We start from the raw sequence: 16,985 nt of genomic DNA, 5'->3' as shown, positions 1-16,985 counted from the left end.
GATTCTGTGACTTTGAAGTAGTGACTTTTGTGGTGCTATAAGGAAAACATCTGACAACAACATAAGGGAGTTAAAAGATTTGTTCGGCTCATGGTTTAAGATGGTTTAATTCATGGCTATTTGGCAACCATTCAGGTGGGCAGAACACCATGGTGATGGGAGTGTCTGCAGAACTTTACAATGGCCTACCAGCATACACAGAAAGAATATGGGAAGGGACCAGGACAAGATATTACCCACAAGGATATCCCCAGTCCAAATGACCAACTTGTTCCAACCAAGTCCCAAGCCCTACCTTTCAGCAATACCTCTCAACCATCTTAGGAAACCAGGCAAAGGTTCAACCATTGATTAGGTCTGAGCCTTCAGACACACTAGAAGTGTGCTCTATTTTTCTACTTCCATTTCTTTCCTTCCCTTTTGTTTTAAAGATAGGATCTCACTATTTAGGTTAGGCTGACCTCAAATTTAATAGATGTCCAGGTGGGCTTTCCAGCTCCTACCTTACAAACAGAGCCACTCTCTTTGGACTATTCTGACTTCCATGCCAAGCAGTCTTGTGTCCTGGATCCAAGGTCTCTGGGTGAATCAGAGGCTGACAGGCTCCGCCTTTGAGCAGTATATGAGAGAAATGCACCTCCTATGACTTAAGCAACAACTGTGACGTTGTTCATTACTACTTCATACCCCACTACACTGTAATCTTTATGCCCAACATCAAGATTATAGAGGGATTCCTTATTTTATCAGTTATTCCTATGTTAAGGTAACAAACATTACATTTCAATGAATAATTCATTCTTTCATAAGTCTAAAATACAAAAACATAAGCAGCTGTAGAGTCATGTTTCCCTGTTCCCAACCCTAAAATAGAAAGTAGTGCTCACTGCTGAAGGTCTATTAAGACCTTGTCAAGTGGTACCCCAGTGGTCTAAAAATAGTAATGCATTCCCACCCCAAAAAGGAGTAGTTTATTTTCATCGGTAGAATCAAACTATACAGTCACCATGTTTATATTTAAAATCATCTGGTGACTAAGGGTGCCCATAAATATAAGACTGGCAACCTGGGCTGAAATGAGTTTATCAGAGCCAGGTGCCAGAGCTAGAAATATGCTGTGGATATGCCTGGTTTGCAATATTCTGATTTGGAGCAAGAATACTTTATGTTTTCCTCCTGAATGTGTCCAAGCTGGCACCTTCTGAAGTGGTGGTGACAGTACTGTGCTAATGTGGGAGTCACATGTGAATACATGTGTGTGTGCATGGAATAAAAGAAATCAATTCATACTGGCATCTCAAAGGTCCCTAATGCCTCTCACTAGAAGATGTGATAACAAATACCTTCTGAATGAGTGACTTGTGTGTTATTTTGGCTCTCAGGGTAGCTCCAGTCATGAATGTCCAGACAGTAAAACAACTCTGAAAAGCAACAATTTCCCCTACCTTTGTAGTAGAGATTACTGAACCTAATACCAAATGTTCTCTAAATTTTCACTTGGTGTTCAGCACTGTGCTGGAGGCTGAAGTCAGTGAGGACATACCCTTGCTTCCTGAACCTCTCTCCTGCCAGAACCCTTTTCCAGAACCCATCAGAAAGCCAGTCTGAAATAGCCCACATTCCTAAAGCACATTCTTACAACAGGGAATGAATAGCCATGATTGGTGGGCATGCTTGAAACTGTCAGTGTACAATCCAGAAACGTGTCCTGTGTGGCTTTCTAGAAAATGTATTTTAAGACACTGGAGAGGATACAGAGACATTAGAAGCAAAAACACCAGATTATTTCATCAAAAATTCCTTAAACAAGTTTATATCACCTATAATATAAACTAGGACAATTATGTGATGAAATTTGTATTAAGTTTGAAGAGTTAATTAATACTACTTACCCAAACACCCTCCCTAATCTCTATAACTAAAAAAAAGCATCTCTACTGTACAGTCCTGGCTCGTCTAGGACTCACAATATAGACCAGAATGGCCTCAAACTTACAGAGACACATCTGCCTTGGCCAGACTCATCTTGAGTGCTGAGATTTAAAGTGTGCTGCCATGCCTAGCTTAAAATTGTACCTTTTAATTTTGATATAATGAAGAAAATATGCTCAACTTTTATTAGGCCTAGTTTATAAATTCTTCCTTCCCTTGCTTATCTGAACATCAAAAACTGGCAAGGAACTACAAAAGCTGGCACCAAATGCTATCTCTTCTTTCAAATTCGCACACATATTCCAACTTTCCCAACCCTTAAATGAGGGCAAGCTACTTTTCCATTTCTCAGAAGCCTTCAAGAAACCAGGATAGGGAGTAAGAATTGACAGGGGTATATCCTCAGTTATAAGAGCTAGTGGGACAAACCTAACCTAAGGCCAAGCTTTCATAATTAATAAGTCTCATGTCATTGTGAGCTGGAAGTCCAAAGAAATATCTGACTACAATAGACTGCTTAGGGAAGCGGTTTTCATTCTGCAGTGATGAAAATCACTTCTTAAACAGATTGTGGTAATGGTTGTAGAACTTTGTGGATATTATAGAAGCCACTAAATTGTATGCTTTCAATGGGCAAATTGCATGGTATATACATTTTGTGTGAATGAAATCTTTTAATAATATTAACCAGTAAACTCCTAATGCTGGGGTAGCAGGATGAAGGAGGCCTGAACAGATCCAGAACCATAAGAGCTGCTTAATTGAGATTTGCTTCCTACAGAAGGCCACAGGTTCTGAAAGAACACATGGCAGAAAGATGCCATAAGCCTGAGTAGGCAAGATACTGAGCAGGCACCAGGACAGTAGAAGAGAAACCCTTTTAGAAAAAGGTTCCACATGGAAATTCAATAAGTCCGATGCAGATTCCACTTGAGGTAGATCACCAAGTCCAGAAATGCAACTGTGGAAATCATGTTGGCCCCTTCATGAAAATCTCTCCAGCTTTAATAAGAGTTCGATGCTCCTCTTCTCCGAGATTTACTCATCAAAGATCTAAACAAGTTCTGAATTTTGTTTTCTTGAGCCGGAAATGTGAGGTGGGATGGGATTCTGGGCCTTGTTTAAACCTGCCACTGGAACCAACTCACTCCATCTCTCACATGGAAAGGTCAAATACTGAACTTGCTACTCCAGCAAAATGTAAATGACAACTATAGACAGGATTTACTAGAAGAGCCAACAGACTAGAGCTCCTAGAGAATACCCACAAAAACCCATCCTGCTTCTTTCTGAGCCCAGAGCAAGTTCCCAGCCCCTGACAGTCAGATATGACCACTGAATTCTAGTCCTAACACTACAACTACATTGAGTGTATCATTTAACTTCTCTGTGCCTCAGTTTATACATCTACAAATGGATGACATTTTCAATAAACAATATTGGGAAAATCCTAAGGATCAAGTGAGTTAATGCATAGAAGAACTTAGCAGCATGACAGAAGTCACTCAGCATCTAATTAGCTATCACTGTGAGGGTCCAACTTATTTTTTTTAAAGTGATGCAAACTTTATTTTAAATTAATTTTTAAAAATTTAAATGAGAAACAAGCTTGTTTTACATGTCAACCCCAGTTCCCTCTCCCTCCCCCTCCTCCCCTGCCTACCGATGGCCTATCCTATCCCCTTTCTGCTCCCCAAGGAGGGTGAGGCCTTTCATGGGGGATCTTCAAAGGCTGTCATATCATTTGGAGCAGGACCTAGACCATTCCTCGTGTGTCTAGGCTGAGAGAGTATCCCTCTATGTGGAGTGGGCTCCCAAAGTCCATTCGTGTACTAAGGATAAATACTGATCCACTACTAGAGGCCCCAGACCTCCAAACTGACACCCACGTTCAGGGGGTCTGGAACAGACCTGTGCTGGTCTCCCAGCTATCAGTCTGGGTTTCATGAGCTCCCCCTTGGTCAGGTTAGCTGTTTCTGTGGGTTTCTCCAGTCTAGTCTTGATGAGGGTCCAACTTTTATTTTATTCATGTAACACAATGCTAGCACCTGCTTTTATTTTATTAATGTAATACAATGCTAGCTCAAACTGTACTGTCTCCAACTTGATGCAATACCCATAAACACAGGGTTTTGAATTTATTTCCAGCACCTAAAATAGTATCTGGCATACAAAAGATCCTCAATGAATACTTTCTGGGTGAACGAGAAATCAATTTTAAAAATCATTAAGAAAAAGACAAAAGTCTGACAGAATCATGGGCTGATGATCCGAATAAGCACTTCACCAAAGAAAAGACCCAGGCAGTCAATACTCTTGAAAAAAATGTGCTCTTCTTTGTCCACTAATCTGGCAAGTATTTTTTTGGTCCAGTAACATCAGAAGTACGTGATGCCTCTGGTAGACGTAAGCTGATGCAACCACTGACAAGAAAAGTCTGGCATGGCTACTGTCATCGTCACCACCACCAGCAGCAGCATCAACACTGTTTTCACCAACACCACACATCGTCTTTGTCATAACCATCATTACCATCACCATCATCAACTGTAGTTGTTAAATATAATAACCATCACTATTACCAATATCACAGCTTTACCAAAACCAAAACTTTTATCACCATCAACTTTATTAACATCATAGCATAGCACCTCCATCACCTATATCATCAGCATCATTATCACAACCACCAACACTACCAACCCCACATCACTATCTCTGTAATATCACCACTATCACCATTACCACTATCGCTGCTATTACAGTTACCACCACCACCATTAACAACCACCTGTCACTATCACAGCAGCTAGCAATTTACAGAACATAACACATAGGAGAGATGCTGTAAAAAATGCCTTAGATCTCATCTTGTAAACTGTCAAAATAAGAACACATTATTTCCATTTGAAAGAAAAGTAAACTGAAATATGAGGCCATTAAGTAACTCCCTGAAAGTAACATGTTTAGTAATTAGAAAGCCAGGACTTAAATCTAGCCAGTCTAAAGTCAGAATTTACATCATTACTATACTGTACTGCTCCTTATTTTTGCATTTCTATTGGTATCTCTTAAGATATTTATTGATGCCTTTTGGATCTTCAGGATCTCATTCATGACCTTTGAATACCTTCTTGTGACTATGTCTTTGATCAGGTAGATTAGCATACATCTTCAGTACTCATATGTGTACATATGTGCTGGTGCCCTTGTTAGGAGAACAAATCCCTTTAACTAGAAGAAAAGGCAGAGAATTCAAGGTTCTCATAACCATATCACATTGTCCCGGTGATGGAAAAGAACTGAAACTCAGCTGGTCAAGTCAGCTAAGGTTCAAACAAATAATCAGCTGCCCTGGCTACTAATATGTATTCATCCTGAATCATGAACATCTTATGTAAGTTATGTCACGGCCACCAAATTAAAAAATGAATTTTACCTGAAGTTCAGTTTCTTGAAGAAGTAATGTGGGTTTGCTTGCTCACATATGCAATTCTAGCATTAATTTCTTCACCCTGTTCTCCTTGGGTAACTGACAATCTACAGCAGGAAGCCAACGTCCCAGCTGTTGTTGCTAGGCTAGGTGATGGCCTCCTCTACAGTGAGATTTCAGACACTGGATTCTGCAGCTTCAACTCCTCTGGGGACTGATATAGGGAATATTGTTAAAGCCACACCATCTCTGGTCAAAGTAGCAAGCCACTGATACGTTTCAGAAGGCTAGTAGCCCACAGCTACCCTGAAGGCCAGTAAGGAGTGGAGATAAATATCAAGATTTTGTCTCAGAAATAGTTAACTTTAAAATCTGCACCTAAGCAAACTTTTTCCAACTCTAAAGTGAATTTGTCATTTGGGCTTAAAGACATACTAGAAGGCAATGGAGATAGGAGAGCGGGTAATGATGCTTCCAAATGAAGCCTGGCAACCTCACTCCAGTCCCCACAATCTAAATGAAAGTGTAGATGTTCACTGACCTCCACACACCCTCCTCTCCTTCGCTATCATACCCCCCACACGTTTAAAAAACTACTCCAACAAATTTCTATTAAAATTTTAATGTATATGAGATACCAGACAGTATAAGACTCAAAGATGCAAAGTTCTATCTCAATGTTTACAGTCTACCTAGAACTCTACAGGCAGACATAAATAAGTTCATGCTTTGTAGGTATAGCTTGGCTGCTATTACAGTATAAAGATTTATCAGTATATTGTTTAAGCAGTATGTTGTTTCTCATAGTTTCAGAATTGAAGTCCATGATAAGGATGGACCAGTGTGCTGGAATGACTGAGTTCCAGTAGACAGAGTTCTTTGTTTCTTCCTCACTGAATCACAATTTAATCCTACTGAAGCCACATCTTCCCCCTCATTATTTAATTCCCTTATAAAGACCCTCCCTACTAACACTATGGCACTAGTGATTTAGGGATTCTATAGATTACTTTGGAAGGCACAAACTGGTCCAAAGTCAGTCTTGTCATATCCCCTCTAAAAACCACTGTGTTAGTTTTTCATGACTGCAATAAACAAAACCTAAGAAAAACTGTTAAAGAGGAAAGGATTATTCTGGATCATATTAGGAGTTCAGTGCATGACCAAGTAGCCCAGTTTCTCTGAGCCTGTGTGTAAGACTGTTTAGACCACAAGCCAAGGAGCAAAGGGGAGTGAGGAGGGGAGCCTGGTTCCCCACCCCTTGTGAGCACTCCCTGACAACCTAAAGTTCTCTCTCTAAGCCTACTTCTTAAGTTTCTACAGCTTCCCAGGATGGTCACCCCACATGTCACCAATCCTTTAAACACATGAGCCTTTGGTTTGTTCATGATTCCAATTATAATAAGCACAAATCTCACGTGAGGTGCTTCTGAATAGCTATGCTGTGTTCCACAATAATCCCTTCCCCTTATCTGCTGGTTCTTCATCCACCACATCTTACTGATCGAGTCTGAATAATTTTCCTATTGTCTAGGAACCAGTGAGGTGTGTTCTAGAGAATCTGAGTTAAGAAATACCCTTTGGACAATGAGGACTTAACTAAGGAGGCAGAATAGGAGAAAGCAGATAAATAGACCTTGGATCCTCAATTCTAATAAAGACTAGCCCTACTTTCAGGTCACATATTGCTATGTTTAAATAAAATCACTTTTTAGCTGAGTCAGTTTACACAAGTTAGACACACATTAACTATGCTTTCCCCCCTCCCCCACTTTTCAGCTTTGTGACCTTGTTTAAGTAACTTATCTTTAGGAACATGCTACCTTTGCAGTAAAAACAAGGGCCTGCCTGAGCAGACAATGGGGGAGAAGATAGCAAGAGAGAGAATGGTGGACAGACTGCACAGAAAGATCACATTTTATAAGGAAGGGCTCCAGGGCCTTGACAGGAACCATCACCTGAGGTCATCATGACCATGAAAAGCTTCATGAAATAACACAAATTTGCAAGACTTTGAATCTGGAGAAGTAGAAAAACACAGGCATTCATTCTCCAAAGGAGAGAACATGGAGGAGAAGCAGCAATGAGGGTTTACAGGGAGTCACAGAAACAGACTAATTCCTTCTGTTGGGCAATGTCTGACAAAGAATTTAGAAGTTCTTTTCTTTCATATGCTATAGTCCTCCATGCCATTATGCACAACACCTTTAATAGATGCTATGCACAGTAGCACATATTAGGGAGTACTTGATAGAAATATTCAAGAGAACTGTTTCACATAAAGTCAGATGTTGATAAGGAACCAAAAACATTAGGATACCATTAAAATGAAAGATGGAAGCAGCCTGGACAGACTTGAGAACCATGGAAATTTAAGTACCCAAGAAATTATAATTAATTGTTAATTAATAGTGTGTGCCATTTTATTTAGCTTTAAAAACAAAAGAATGGTGATTCAGAAAGTGAAAGGATATTCAAACCCTAGTGAGTGGCAGTTTGAAAGAAAATGGCCCCCAAAGGGAGTGACATTATTAGGAGGTATGGCTTTGTTGGGGTAGGTATAACCTTCCTTGTTGCAGGAAGTGTGTCACTGTGGTGGTGGGCTTTGAGGTCTCCTATGCTCAAGCTACTCCCAGTGAGACAGTCCACTTCCTGTTGCTTGCAAGATGTAGAACTCTCAGCTACCTCTCAGCACCATGTTTGCCCGCACGCCGTCATGTCCCACCATAATGATAATGAATTGAACCTCTGAGACTGTAAGCTGCCACCTCAATTAAATGTTTTCCTTTATAAGGGTTGCTGTGGCCATGGTGTCACTTCACAGCAATAGAAATCCTAAGACAGAAGTTGGCACCGGGGACTGGGGTATTATTATTGATAGGCCTGACTTTGGTGGGCATGGAAGGCAGAGGTGCTGAGAATGATTTGAAACTGGGGGGGGGGGTCGTCAAGAGGTTTCAGAGGAAAAGAACTTTAGTATGTTGCCTAGAAATTATTCTTGTGATATTTTGGTAAAGAAAGTGGATGCTCTTTTGCCCTTGTCTGAAAAGTCTACCTGAGGCTAGAGTGAAGAGTTTTGGATTAATTTCACTGGCAGAGGAAATTTCAAAATAGCCTAGTATAGACTATGTTGTGTGGCTATTAGTGGTCACTCTAACAAAGATTTATAATGAAAAGCGGCAAGCTGAGGGTAAACATGTGAAATAGAAGGAGAAAAGGAGCACCAAAAAGTAAAATGGTAAAATGTTTTGGATAATGGTTACAATTTTTTGTTTTTCTAAGATAAAAGTTTCATAGAGCTCAGGCTAACATCCAAGTTACTATGGTGTGATGACCTTTAATTCCTGACTCTTCTGCCTCTATCTCCCAAGTGCTAAGATTGTAGCTTATAGTAGTTTAAAATGTGACAATGATAGAGAAATATCATGAAAACATGCTTGTTAAAAATTTAAAGAATTGCGGCTGGGTGGTGGTGGCATACGCCTTTGATCCCAGCACTTGGGAGGCAGAGACAGGTGGATCTCTGTGAGTTCGAGGCCCACCTAGTCTACAGAGCTAGTTCCAGGACAGCTAGGGCTGCAATACAGAGAAATCATATCTTGAAAAACCAAAATAAATAAATAAACAAATAAATAAATCCATCCCAGAAGGAAGAAAAAAATGATAATGCTATATTCTATAAAAGACAGGGAAATGTTTAAGCATATAAAAACAGGAAATTCAAAGGTACACATTATTTGAGTTGTATATAATGACAGTCACTTATCTTTTTTTTGTAAATTAATTTAAATGAATTGAAATCTTAGTTCTTCAGTCACTCTAGCTTCATTCAAGTGCCTAACAGCACTGACTTCTGCACTGGGCATTTCTACTGCCTCAGAACATGCTAGCAAACATTCAAAAAAAAAATACAAGCTTGCCAATGAACCACATAAACCATGATCTTATTTATGTTGATTGGGCAAATATTAAAAGGTGAATCAGTTATATTGTCAATTAAATTAGGGTACAAACAAATAGGATTAACCAAGGAATTTCGCTCTCTGTATAGTTTATTTTTTAATTTTAATCTGCATGTTTTACTCATGTAACCAGTAAAAGTGACAAATATATTCAAATGGAATAATGACAAATAAACTGATTTCTTAAAACTTGAACAGCTTTACCCTGCTAAAGTGATATACATTGATAATGATTAACAAAGATGGCAAAGTGTGTATTCTGTCCTTAGAAACTGTATATTTCAGCCAGCTTCTGGGTAAAGTCTGCTCTGGGCCAAAAGTGATGTCACCATCTAAGATGCAAGTCTTAGTTGATATCTGATCACTGTTTTAGGTATTTTAAGTATTTCTTGAACAAGGAGGATCCCTTGGGCCAGAGCTGTTAATCTATTTTTCCATGTAGATTTATACATCTGACAGTAGATCACATTTAAGAAAGTACAGCTTTGAATTATCCCTTAAATTTCCAGTGATTTAGAGTCACAGTATGTTTCTGCATTTTCTTACTGATACCATGAAGCTGACTAAGTAAAGGAAGTGGTCATAGTTTCAACGATAGCCAGACACACTGTGTTATCTTGATCCCTACCCCCATTGGAGGGTGGTACAAGAAGGGTTGTTTTATTGTTTTTGTTTCTTAATTCCAAGGTATGTAAAAGTCCATACCTGTAATCCTAGCACAAGGAAGGCTGAGGGAGAGGGGGTTCAGTCTAGGCTACACAGTAAATTCCAGACAAGACAGGTCTGGATTGACACTGAGACCCTGTCTCAAAAACAAAACAAATAAAAGATCTGATCTTCGTGGCATATTGGATCTTACATTTTCCTAAGAAAAGAATTTTTAATGTGCTTTACCAAAACCAATCTACAAATTGAATTACTGTCAAAAGTTCAACTTTTTCATAGAAACAACAACAACAAAATCAAAAAATTCATATGGAAGCACAAAAGACACTGAATAGCCAAAGCAAGACTGAGCAAAAAGAACAATACCGGTGTTACTCATTCCAAGATACACTACAGGCCATAACAAAAACAGCACGGTTCTGGCACAAAAACAAACTTGTGTATCAGTGGAAATAGAGGACACAGAATAAAACCCACAATGACAGCCACCTGATTTTTAAACAAAGATGCCAAAAGCCCATTCTGAAAAAAAGGCAGCCTCTTCAATAAATGATACTGGCAAAACTGGATAGTCACATGTAAAAGAACAGTACTAGATCTGTACCTTTGTACCAAAAAACAAAACAACAACAAAACAATTGAAAATCTTAATGTAAGATTGAAACTTTGAAATTGCTAGAGGGAAACGTAAGGAAAGTACTTAAAGATACTGGCAAAGACAGGGACTTTCTGGAAGTAGCTCAGCAGAGCTGGCAAATGGGATTGATGAAATTAAAAGGCTTCTGTGCAAATGAAGAGACAACTTGTAGTGAGAGAAAATCTTTGCTAGCTACAGAGCTGACAGAAGTATCTCTTTTCCATAAAGATCTTAAAAGACCACCAAGAATCCAAACAATCCATTCAATAAATGGGCTAAGAGAATGAACAGGCAGCTGTCAAATGATACACAAACAGCCAGTAAAAAAAAAAAAAAAAGATAGCATTCTTGGCCATCAGGAAATAGAAATTAAAATACTGAAATTTTATTTCACCCCCCAGTCTAAGAGACTATCATTTAAGAAAGCAAACACCAGCACATATTAAGATGGTGAGAGAAAGGCAACCTGTATATGTTGCTGGTAAGAATAGGAATGTAAATTAGCCGAACCAGTATGGAAATCAGTATAGAGTTTCCTAAATAATAACACTACTAAAACAGAAACAAATATTCTATGAATTAGCTATGCCACTCCTGAGAATATGCCCAAAGAACTGTAAATCAACATAAAACCACATATTAGTTTGTCTCAAGCTTCTTATTAAAAAACAACAACAACAACAACAAAAACAGTGTCTGACTATGGAATCCAGGCTAGTCTCAAATTAAAGGTACTCTTCAGCTTCCTTAGGTCATGATTACAGACATGTGCCACCACACTTGGCTAAAATTTTTATGGTATCAGGAATCAAACCCAGAGCAAAATGCATAGTAGGTACATCCCTACACCTGCCACCCCCATTCCTGATAGCCAACAAGGTGAGCAACTTTACTCCTTCAAATCATTCTATCCTGGCCTCTGTCCTAAAACAACTCAACTAACAGACTATGGTCCTGAAATTTTGAGTCAAAATCAATCTTTCAATCTTAAGCTGTTTCTCTCGGGTATTTACCATCGTGGCTAAAAATCTAAGTAACACAGTACTCAGTGTAGAGCGAAGATGAAGGAACCCTCTAGGATGTAGTTTACAAGTGGAGAAAACACACCTCAGTGGGGCAAGACCATGAGGTTTTGTGGATTTAACATTGGGCCCCCTTTCCAACAGTTTTGCCAAGTCCCTTCAGATACCGAGAAGGCAGAACAAATGAAGACCAAGTGGAGTATTTAGCATGAAAGATCTTGGGTTGCCTCAGTAGCCTCACACCTGGGTTGGCAAGTTCCTAGCCATGCTGCAGATAATCTCTTTCCTGCCAAGGCTACCCAGGACAGAAATGGAATCTTCAGTCATCTGGACTTTTAATTTGCCTGGAAGTTTTCAAGTTTCCTCAAGCTCTTTACTGATACCTATTTATTTTATTCCATTTTTAAACTTCATGGTAAAGCAAGTTACTTAAGGATCTCTTTTTTAGGTGATCTTCAATTACCCTACCCCTAATTTTCCACATATTATTTGAAAATAATAAAACCACACTGTTTGAGCTATTCTGTCACTAGTTAAAAGTGGCACTCTCTCCCTTTGCCAATATTTTGAGAATGCATATAATTTTTAGAGTGATAGGCTGTTACTGTATTTGGGTGGACCAAACAGTTTTAACTTTCCATGAAAATGGTGACATTCAAGTATTTTAGACTTATACTATTGTTTTAAACATAAAACCTCTCATTTTGTTTATGGAATTTCAATGTTACCCACAAAGTGAAATAACAAGTCAACAAACAAACTTCTACAAAATCAAAGGCATAGTAATATCTTACTGGATAGTTTTCCTTTATTTGAACCTGTAATTTCAACACAGTAAGCTAAAACAACTTATAAATAAATGCATTATACTGAATGCTGGGTGTATATTAATCCTTTGAGGCCACAGGGGAGCTATTGAACAAATTACTGCTCCCTGCACTGACCATTGTCTACTGGCTCAGAAGCAGTACTTTACCTATTAGAGGCAAAACATTATCTGTTCATTCTCCAAAGGCTCATTATTTGTTGTTTATTTAAACTAGTGGCGAATGAAGAGGCCAAGTGGGGACGGGAAAGTTTTCCGTATTTTAGCCCTGACAAACGTGAGCTACTAAAAGAAAACTTGAGTTTCTACAGAGCACTATTAATTCATGAGCCAAATAAAACAGGATGACTTCCTCAAATTGTGTTGTCTAAATTGTGTGTTTTAGAAAAAGCATTCCAACAAGAGAAGGGAAGCGAGTTTTACTAATCTCCCTGCATTTTAATAGATAACAATAAATACATTATATGAATCTTTTCCAACTACAAGTTGTTATCGAATTGCCTACTCCTGGTTAAAACAATCCAATTCACTGGACAGCTCTAAATTTTGATTAAGCATTGTAACATACAATTAATGTGCTGATGTGGAAGTCTGGAAATCTCTGAAGAGGGCCCAAAATACCTTTGGATGCTCTTTTGGGAACTTAAAACAGCCTATATCAAGGTATCAAATAGCCCCATTTCCACACGAGTAATTCCTTGCACCAAGGGTATCCTCAACTGTGTAGGCAAGGAAACTTTAATGAGACACAGAACACTGAGAAACTGGAAGAACTACAAGTCCAGGGTCTCCCCAGAAAGACAAGACAGGCGCTGAAGTTAGTTAAGGTATCTATCGGCATTCACCTGGACCCATTTCTGGCAAAAGAGCTTGTGTTTCAAAAATGCATTCCTATTCGACTATCACAGGCAAATTTCTATTACTCATAAACAGAACTCACGTTCAGATTTCTGTAGAATTCCCTCTTCTGGCTTAAGAAAAAAGAAAAAACTATACTTGAATGATAGCATTCAGTACTTGCAGCTGCCACTGAATTGTTCGCTGAAAAAATTAAAAAGCAACTTGCCAAGGGGAGACACATGTAGTCAGCTTTTCCTTTTCTTCATTTGTCATTTAATATTTTATGCCATGTTCAAGATCAATGATGTCTCCTTTCTTAAATAAAGGCTAAAATAGACCTTGAACAAAATACCAATTCTTGAAAGATTCCCCCATGAACTGAATAAATAAGCCGTCTGTGACTCAGGCTCCCCTATCGTGTTTTTGGGTTGACCCACTTCTACACAGTCACCATGGTTCGCAGAATCTCACTTCTAAGGGGCAGCAGTAGCGGCTCTATGCCAGCGCATAGTTTGAATCCAACAGGGCAAAAGACTGAGGCAAAAAGTACCTACAAAAGGACACGAGTCTTTATTTAAAATCGTCCCCCGATCCCCGCCTCTAAAACACAACTTCAATACCAGCCTTAACCAGAAGCAGTCTTTTCCCCAACAGCGAACAGATCCAGTCTGCAGGGGAGAAGAGGGCAGGCACGCATTGAGAAACCGATCAAGTGTTAAAAGTACGTCTGGTTTTGGAGATCAGACACCAGGTTTGCAGCCAGGGTAAGGTCGGGGCCGCCGGAACTCAGTCCACCGGTCAGCTCTGCTCCAGAAAGCTCTGCGGACACGACCCGAGGTCGCAAATCTGAATGTCCTCAGGCGTCGCGGCCGGGACCTGGATGCCCGAGGCGCCCTTTACCGGGCCTAGGGGGCAGAACTTTGTGCAGCTCGGCGCCAGCAGTCCCGAGACCGCCTAGGGCGCATCCCTGTCCCACACCCCACGACTGGCCTTGCGGGTTTCGTCTCTACGGGGGGCTAGCGGCGGCTGGAGTGGGGGGAGGGTGACGAGAAAGTACTAGAAGGATGCCAAGGCGCAAGCCGCACTACTTGCATCCCGCTCGCCCCTGCGGCCCAAGACGCCGCCGCCGCCGCCGCCACAAAGAGAAGGGCCTTGCGCCCCTGCTGGGTTCCCACCCCGAGCCACTCGCCGCGGCCGGGTGAGGCCGGCCGGCGGGGGCGCGCGGCAGGTGACAGCCCAGACGCGGGTCCCCGGGCCCGAGTCGCAGTCTCCCCGCCCACCTCGGGCCTCGCCCACCCCGCGCGCTCCCCGAGAGCCGGGAGACCCGCACCTCACAATGGTCTCGGGACGAGGCCACCGCCGGGCGGAGCGGCCGAGGGGCTCCCGCACGCCACGAGCCGGCGCCGGAGCCCTGAGGTGCGCGCGGTCCCCGCCCTGCCTGTCGCGCCCGCGCGCCACCTCCTACCCTTTGGCGTGTTCCGTCTCCTCCTCATTGTCCCCGTCGATTCCGCACGTGTCCTGGTCGTCCAGCTCTAGGCTCTGCTGACTGGCCGCAGACTCGCTGTCCTCCGCCATCGCGGCGGCTCCGAGCGGCTGGGGAGGCGGCGCTCCGAGCAGCAAGCGAGGCGCGACAGGACGGGCGCGGCCGCAGCTCCCTCTAGTGCCGCCCACCCTCGGGCTCCGAGTCTAGAGGCTGCGGCCCCGCCCACCCCGCTGGCCCCGCCCACCCCGGCCGGCGCGGCCCCGCCCACTCGCTTGCGGCTCCCGCCTGTCTCGGCCGTCCCGCCCGCCTCGCCCAGCGTGCGCCCCGCCCACATTTCGCGCTCGCTCCCGCCCATTTCATCTGTTCGCCCACCTCAGCGGGCACGGCCCCCCTCCCACCTCTCCCGTACGCTCCCGCCTACCTTAGCAGCCGTGGCCCCGCCTATCTCGCCTTCCCACTTCCGCCTATTTTAGCGGGTGAGGCGCCGCTCATCTCGCGTTCCCGCTTCCGCCTCAGCTGGCGAGGCCCCGCCCATCCCGCCTGCTCGCTTCGGCCCATTTCGGCTGGCATTGTCCCGCCCACTCGCTAGCCGCCAGGGCGCTTTTCAGCCCGTACGGCCCCGCCCACGTCAGCCGACTGGAGGGCCGGGCGAGGCTTGCCCTTCTTCCCTAGCCTAGCGATGGGAGGTGTTTGGGGGGGCGGGAACGACTGTAGAGCCGGAGCTCCAGGCTGTAGGGGGCGGGGCGGGGCCTATATTAGGATGCGCTAGGAGTTTCTCGTCTGGACCTGGGATCCAGGTTACCGCGTGTTCAGTTTCAGGGCTGTGCGTCAGCGTTTGCAAGAGCGGGTTACACGATTCTGTACGTCTGTGTGTTCCTCAACGCTCTGGACTTCTGCCGGGTTTTTTTTTCACTCAGGCCTTCGATTTCCTGAAGCTCTCCCTGCCTCCTCTTCCACATATACTTGAAAATTTTCCATTTCATGTTTCAGGACCCAATGCTCATCAAGCCAAAGTCAGAGTGCTCCAATCTCCCCGCCTCCCTGTTGCAAGCAACCTCAGAGCCCTAAACAGAAAATTACCATAACTTCTGAATTGCTCTAAATGGGTTCGTTCAGCCGAGAACAGAACGAACATTTTGTGAGAAATGCGAAAGCCCTCCAAATCGGGCAATTGGGTGGTTTCAGGCAGGTCACCTGCCTTCTCCTAAGTGAAGGTCATGACCTAGACCTCCAAGCAAACGTGTTTAGATGGTGTTGAAATCATCCTCTTATCAGGAAACAGGAGAGGAAGGAAGCCAAGCTTGCTGGCCCATGCCTGTTATACCAACACTCTGGGAGGTAACAAGATTGGGAGTTCTTGTGGCCAGCATCCATTACACACACAGTTCAAGGACATCTTGGGCTGCAAGAGACTTGTCTCAGGGAAAATAAAGGACTGGGAATACAGGACAGAGACTCTCTTGTGTGAGACAGATAAGAAGCTGGTGAAATTCACACTGCTGTTAAATGGTCCAACTGCAGCCCTTTGCTTTCCAGAGATAGGAAGAATTCAAAGGCCCTGCCAGACCACCGGAAGTCTGCGAGGCCGTCTTACATAGGCAATTGCCAAAACTCTATAAAAAGGGAAAAGTCCTTAAAAGACACCTTAAATTTTTAGTGCAATGAGGGGATACCCACCTCACCCCCACCCCACCCCCACCCCACCCCTACACACATGCAAGGGAGAATATGGCTAAAATGCAATGAGCTAGAATGACCTAGACACAAATTGCAGAGCAATTTCAAGGTCCAACATTTGTTTGATGTTTTTGGAAAAAGTGTAAATGAGACCTAAACATGGAGAAAAATGCCATTTTTACCCTTAACAATTGCAACTATTCCTGAGTGGCCTTTAGACTCAAACTTTTGGATAAAGGCAGACAGATGAGTGAGGTTCCTGCCCCTCAACCCTATAAACATAAATAGCCGAGTAAGTAGCCTGGCAACAGAGCTCTAACCAGGAGGTAGCCTATGAAATCAGCCATTTTAACCTGTCAGAGTGGGTTGTGACAGGAGAATAGACTGGGGAAATCAGCATCAAGATTAACATAAAAAGGAAACCAGCAGGCAGAGAAAGCCATTAGCTCACAGAATGGAATAGAAAAGCACATTACATTAAAATCTGTGAGAAGCTGGCACTCTGTA

General features: G+C 42.5%; 1 protein-coding gene across 5 annotated transcripts in view; it reads right to left on the bottom strand.

Moving 5' to 3' along the window:
* The window catches only part of Nmt2 (N-myristoyltransferase 2), a 42,966-nt gene extending 27,721 nt beyond the window's left edge, over nt 1-15,245 (bottom strand). The window contains exon 1 of one of the 5 annotated variants that reach the window (XM_040755481.1): nt 15,223-15,245. Coding sequence is in view for 4 of the 5 variants with exons in the window: in XM_040755477.1 (XP_040611411.1) it covers nt 14,784-14,893 (110 nt within the window). In the remaining variant the exon portion in view is untranslated. Of the gene's footprint in view, nt 1-14,783; nt 14,989-15,222 lie in introns of those variants that run through there. The other 4 variants (XM_040755477.1, XM_040755478.1, XM_040755479.1 and 1 more) reach the window with 4 other exon arrangements.
* Nucleotides 15,246-16,985: the final 1,740 nt, after the last annotated feature.

Source organism: Mesocricetus auratus, unplaced genomic scaffold (assembly GCF_017639785.1).
Source record: "Mesocricetus auratus isolate SY011 unplaced genomic scaffold, BCM_Maur_2.0 Super-Scaffold_100013, whole genome shotgun sequence".
Classification (NCBI taxonomy): Eukaryota; Metazoa; Chordata; class Mammalia; order Rodentia; family Cricetidae; genus Mesocricetus; species Mesocricetus auratus.
Note: the sequence above shows the minus strand (reverse complement) of the source record. Positions and strands in the feature narration are given on the sequence as shown.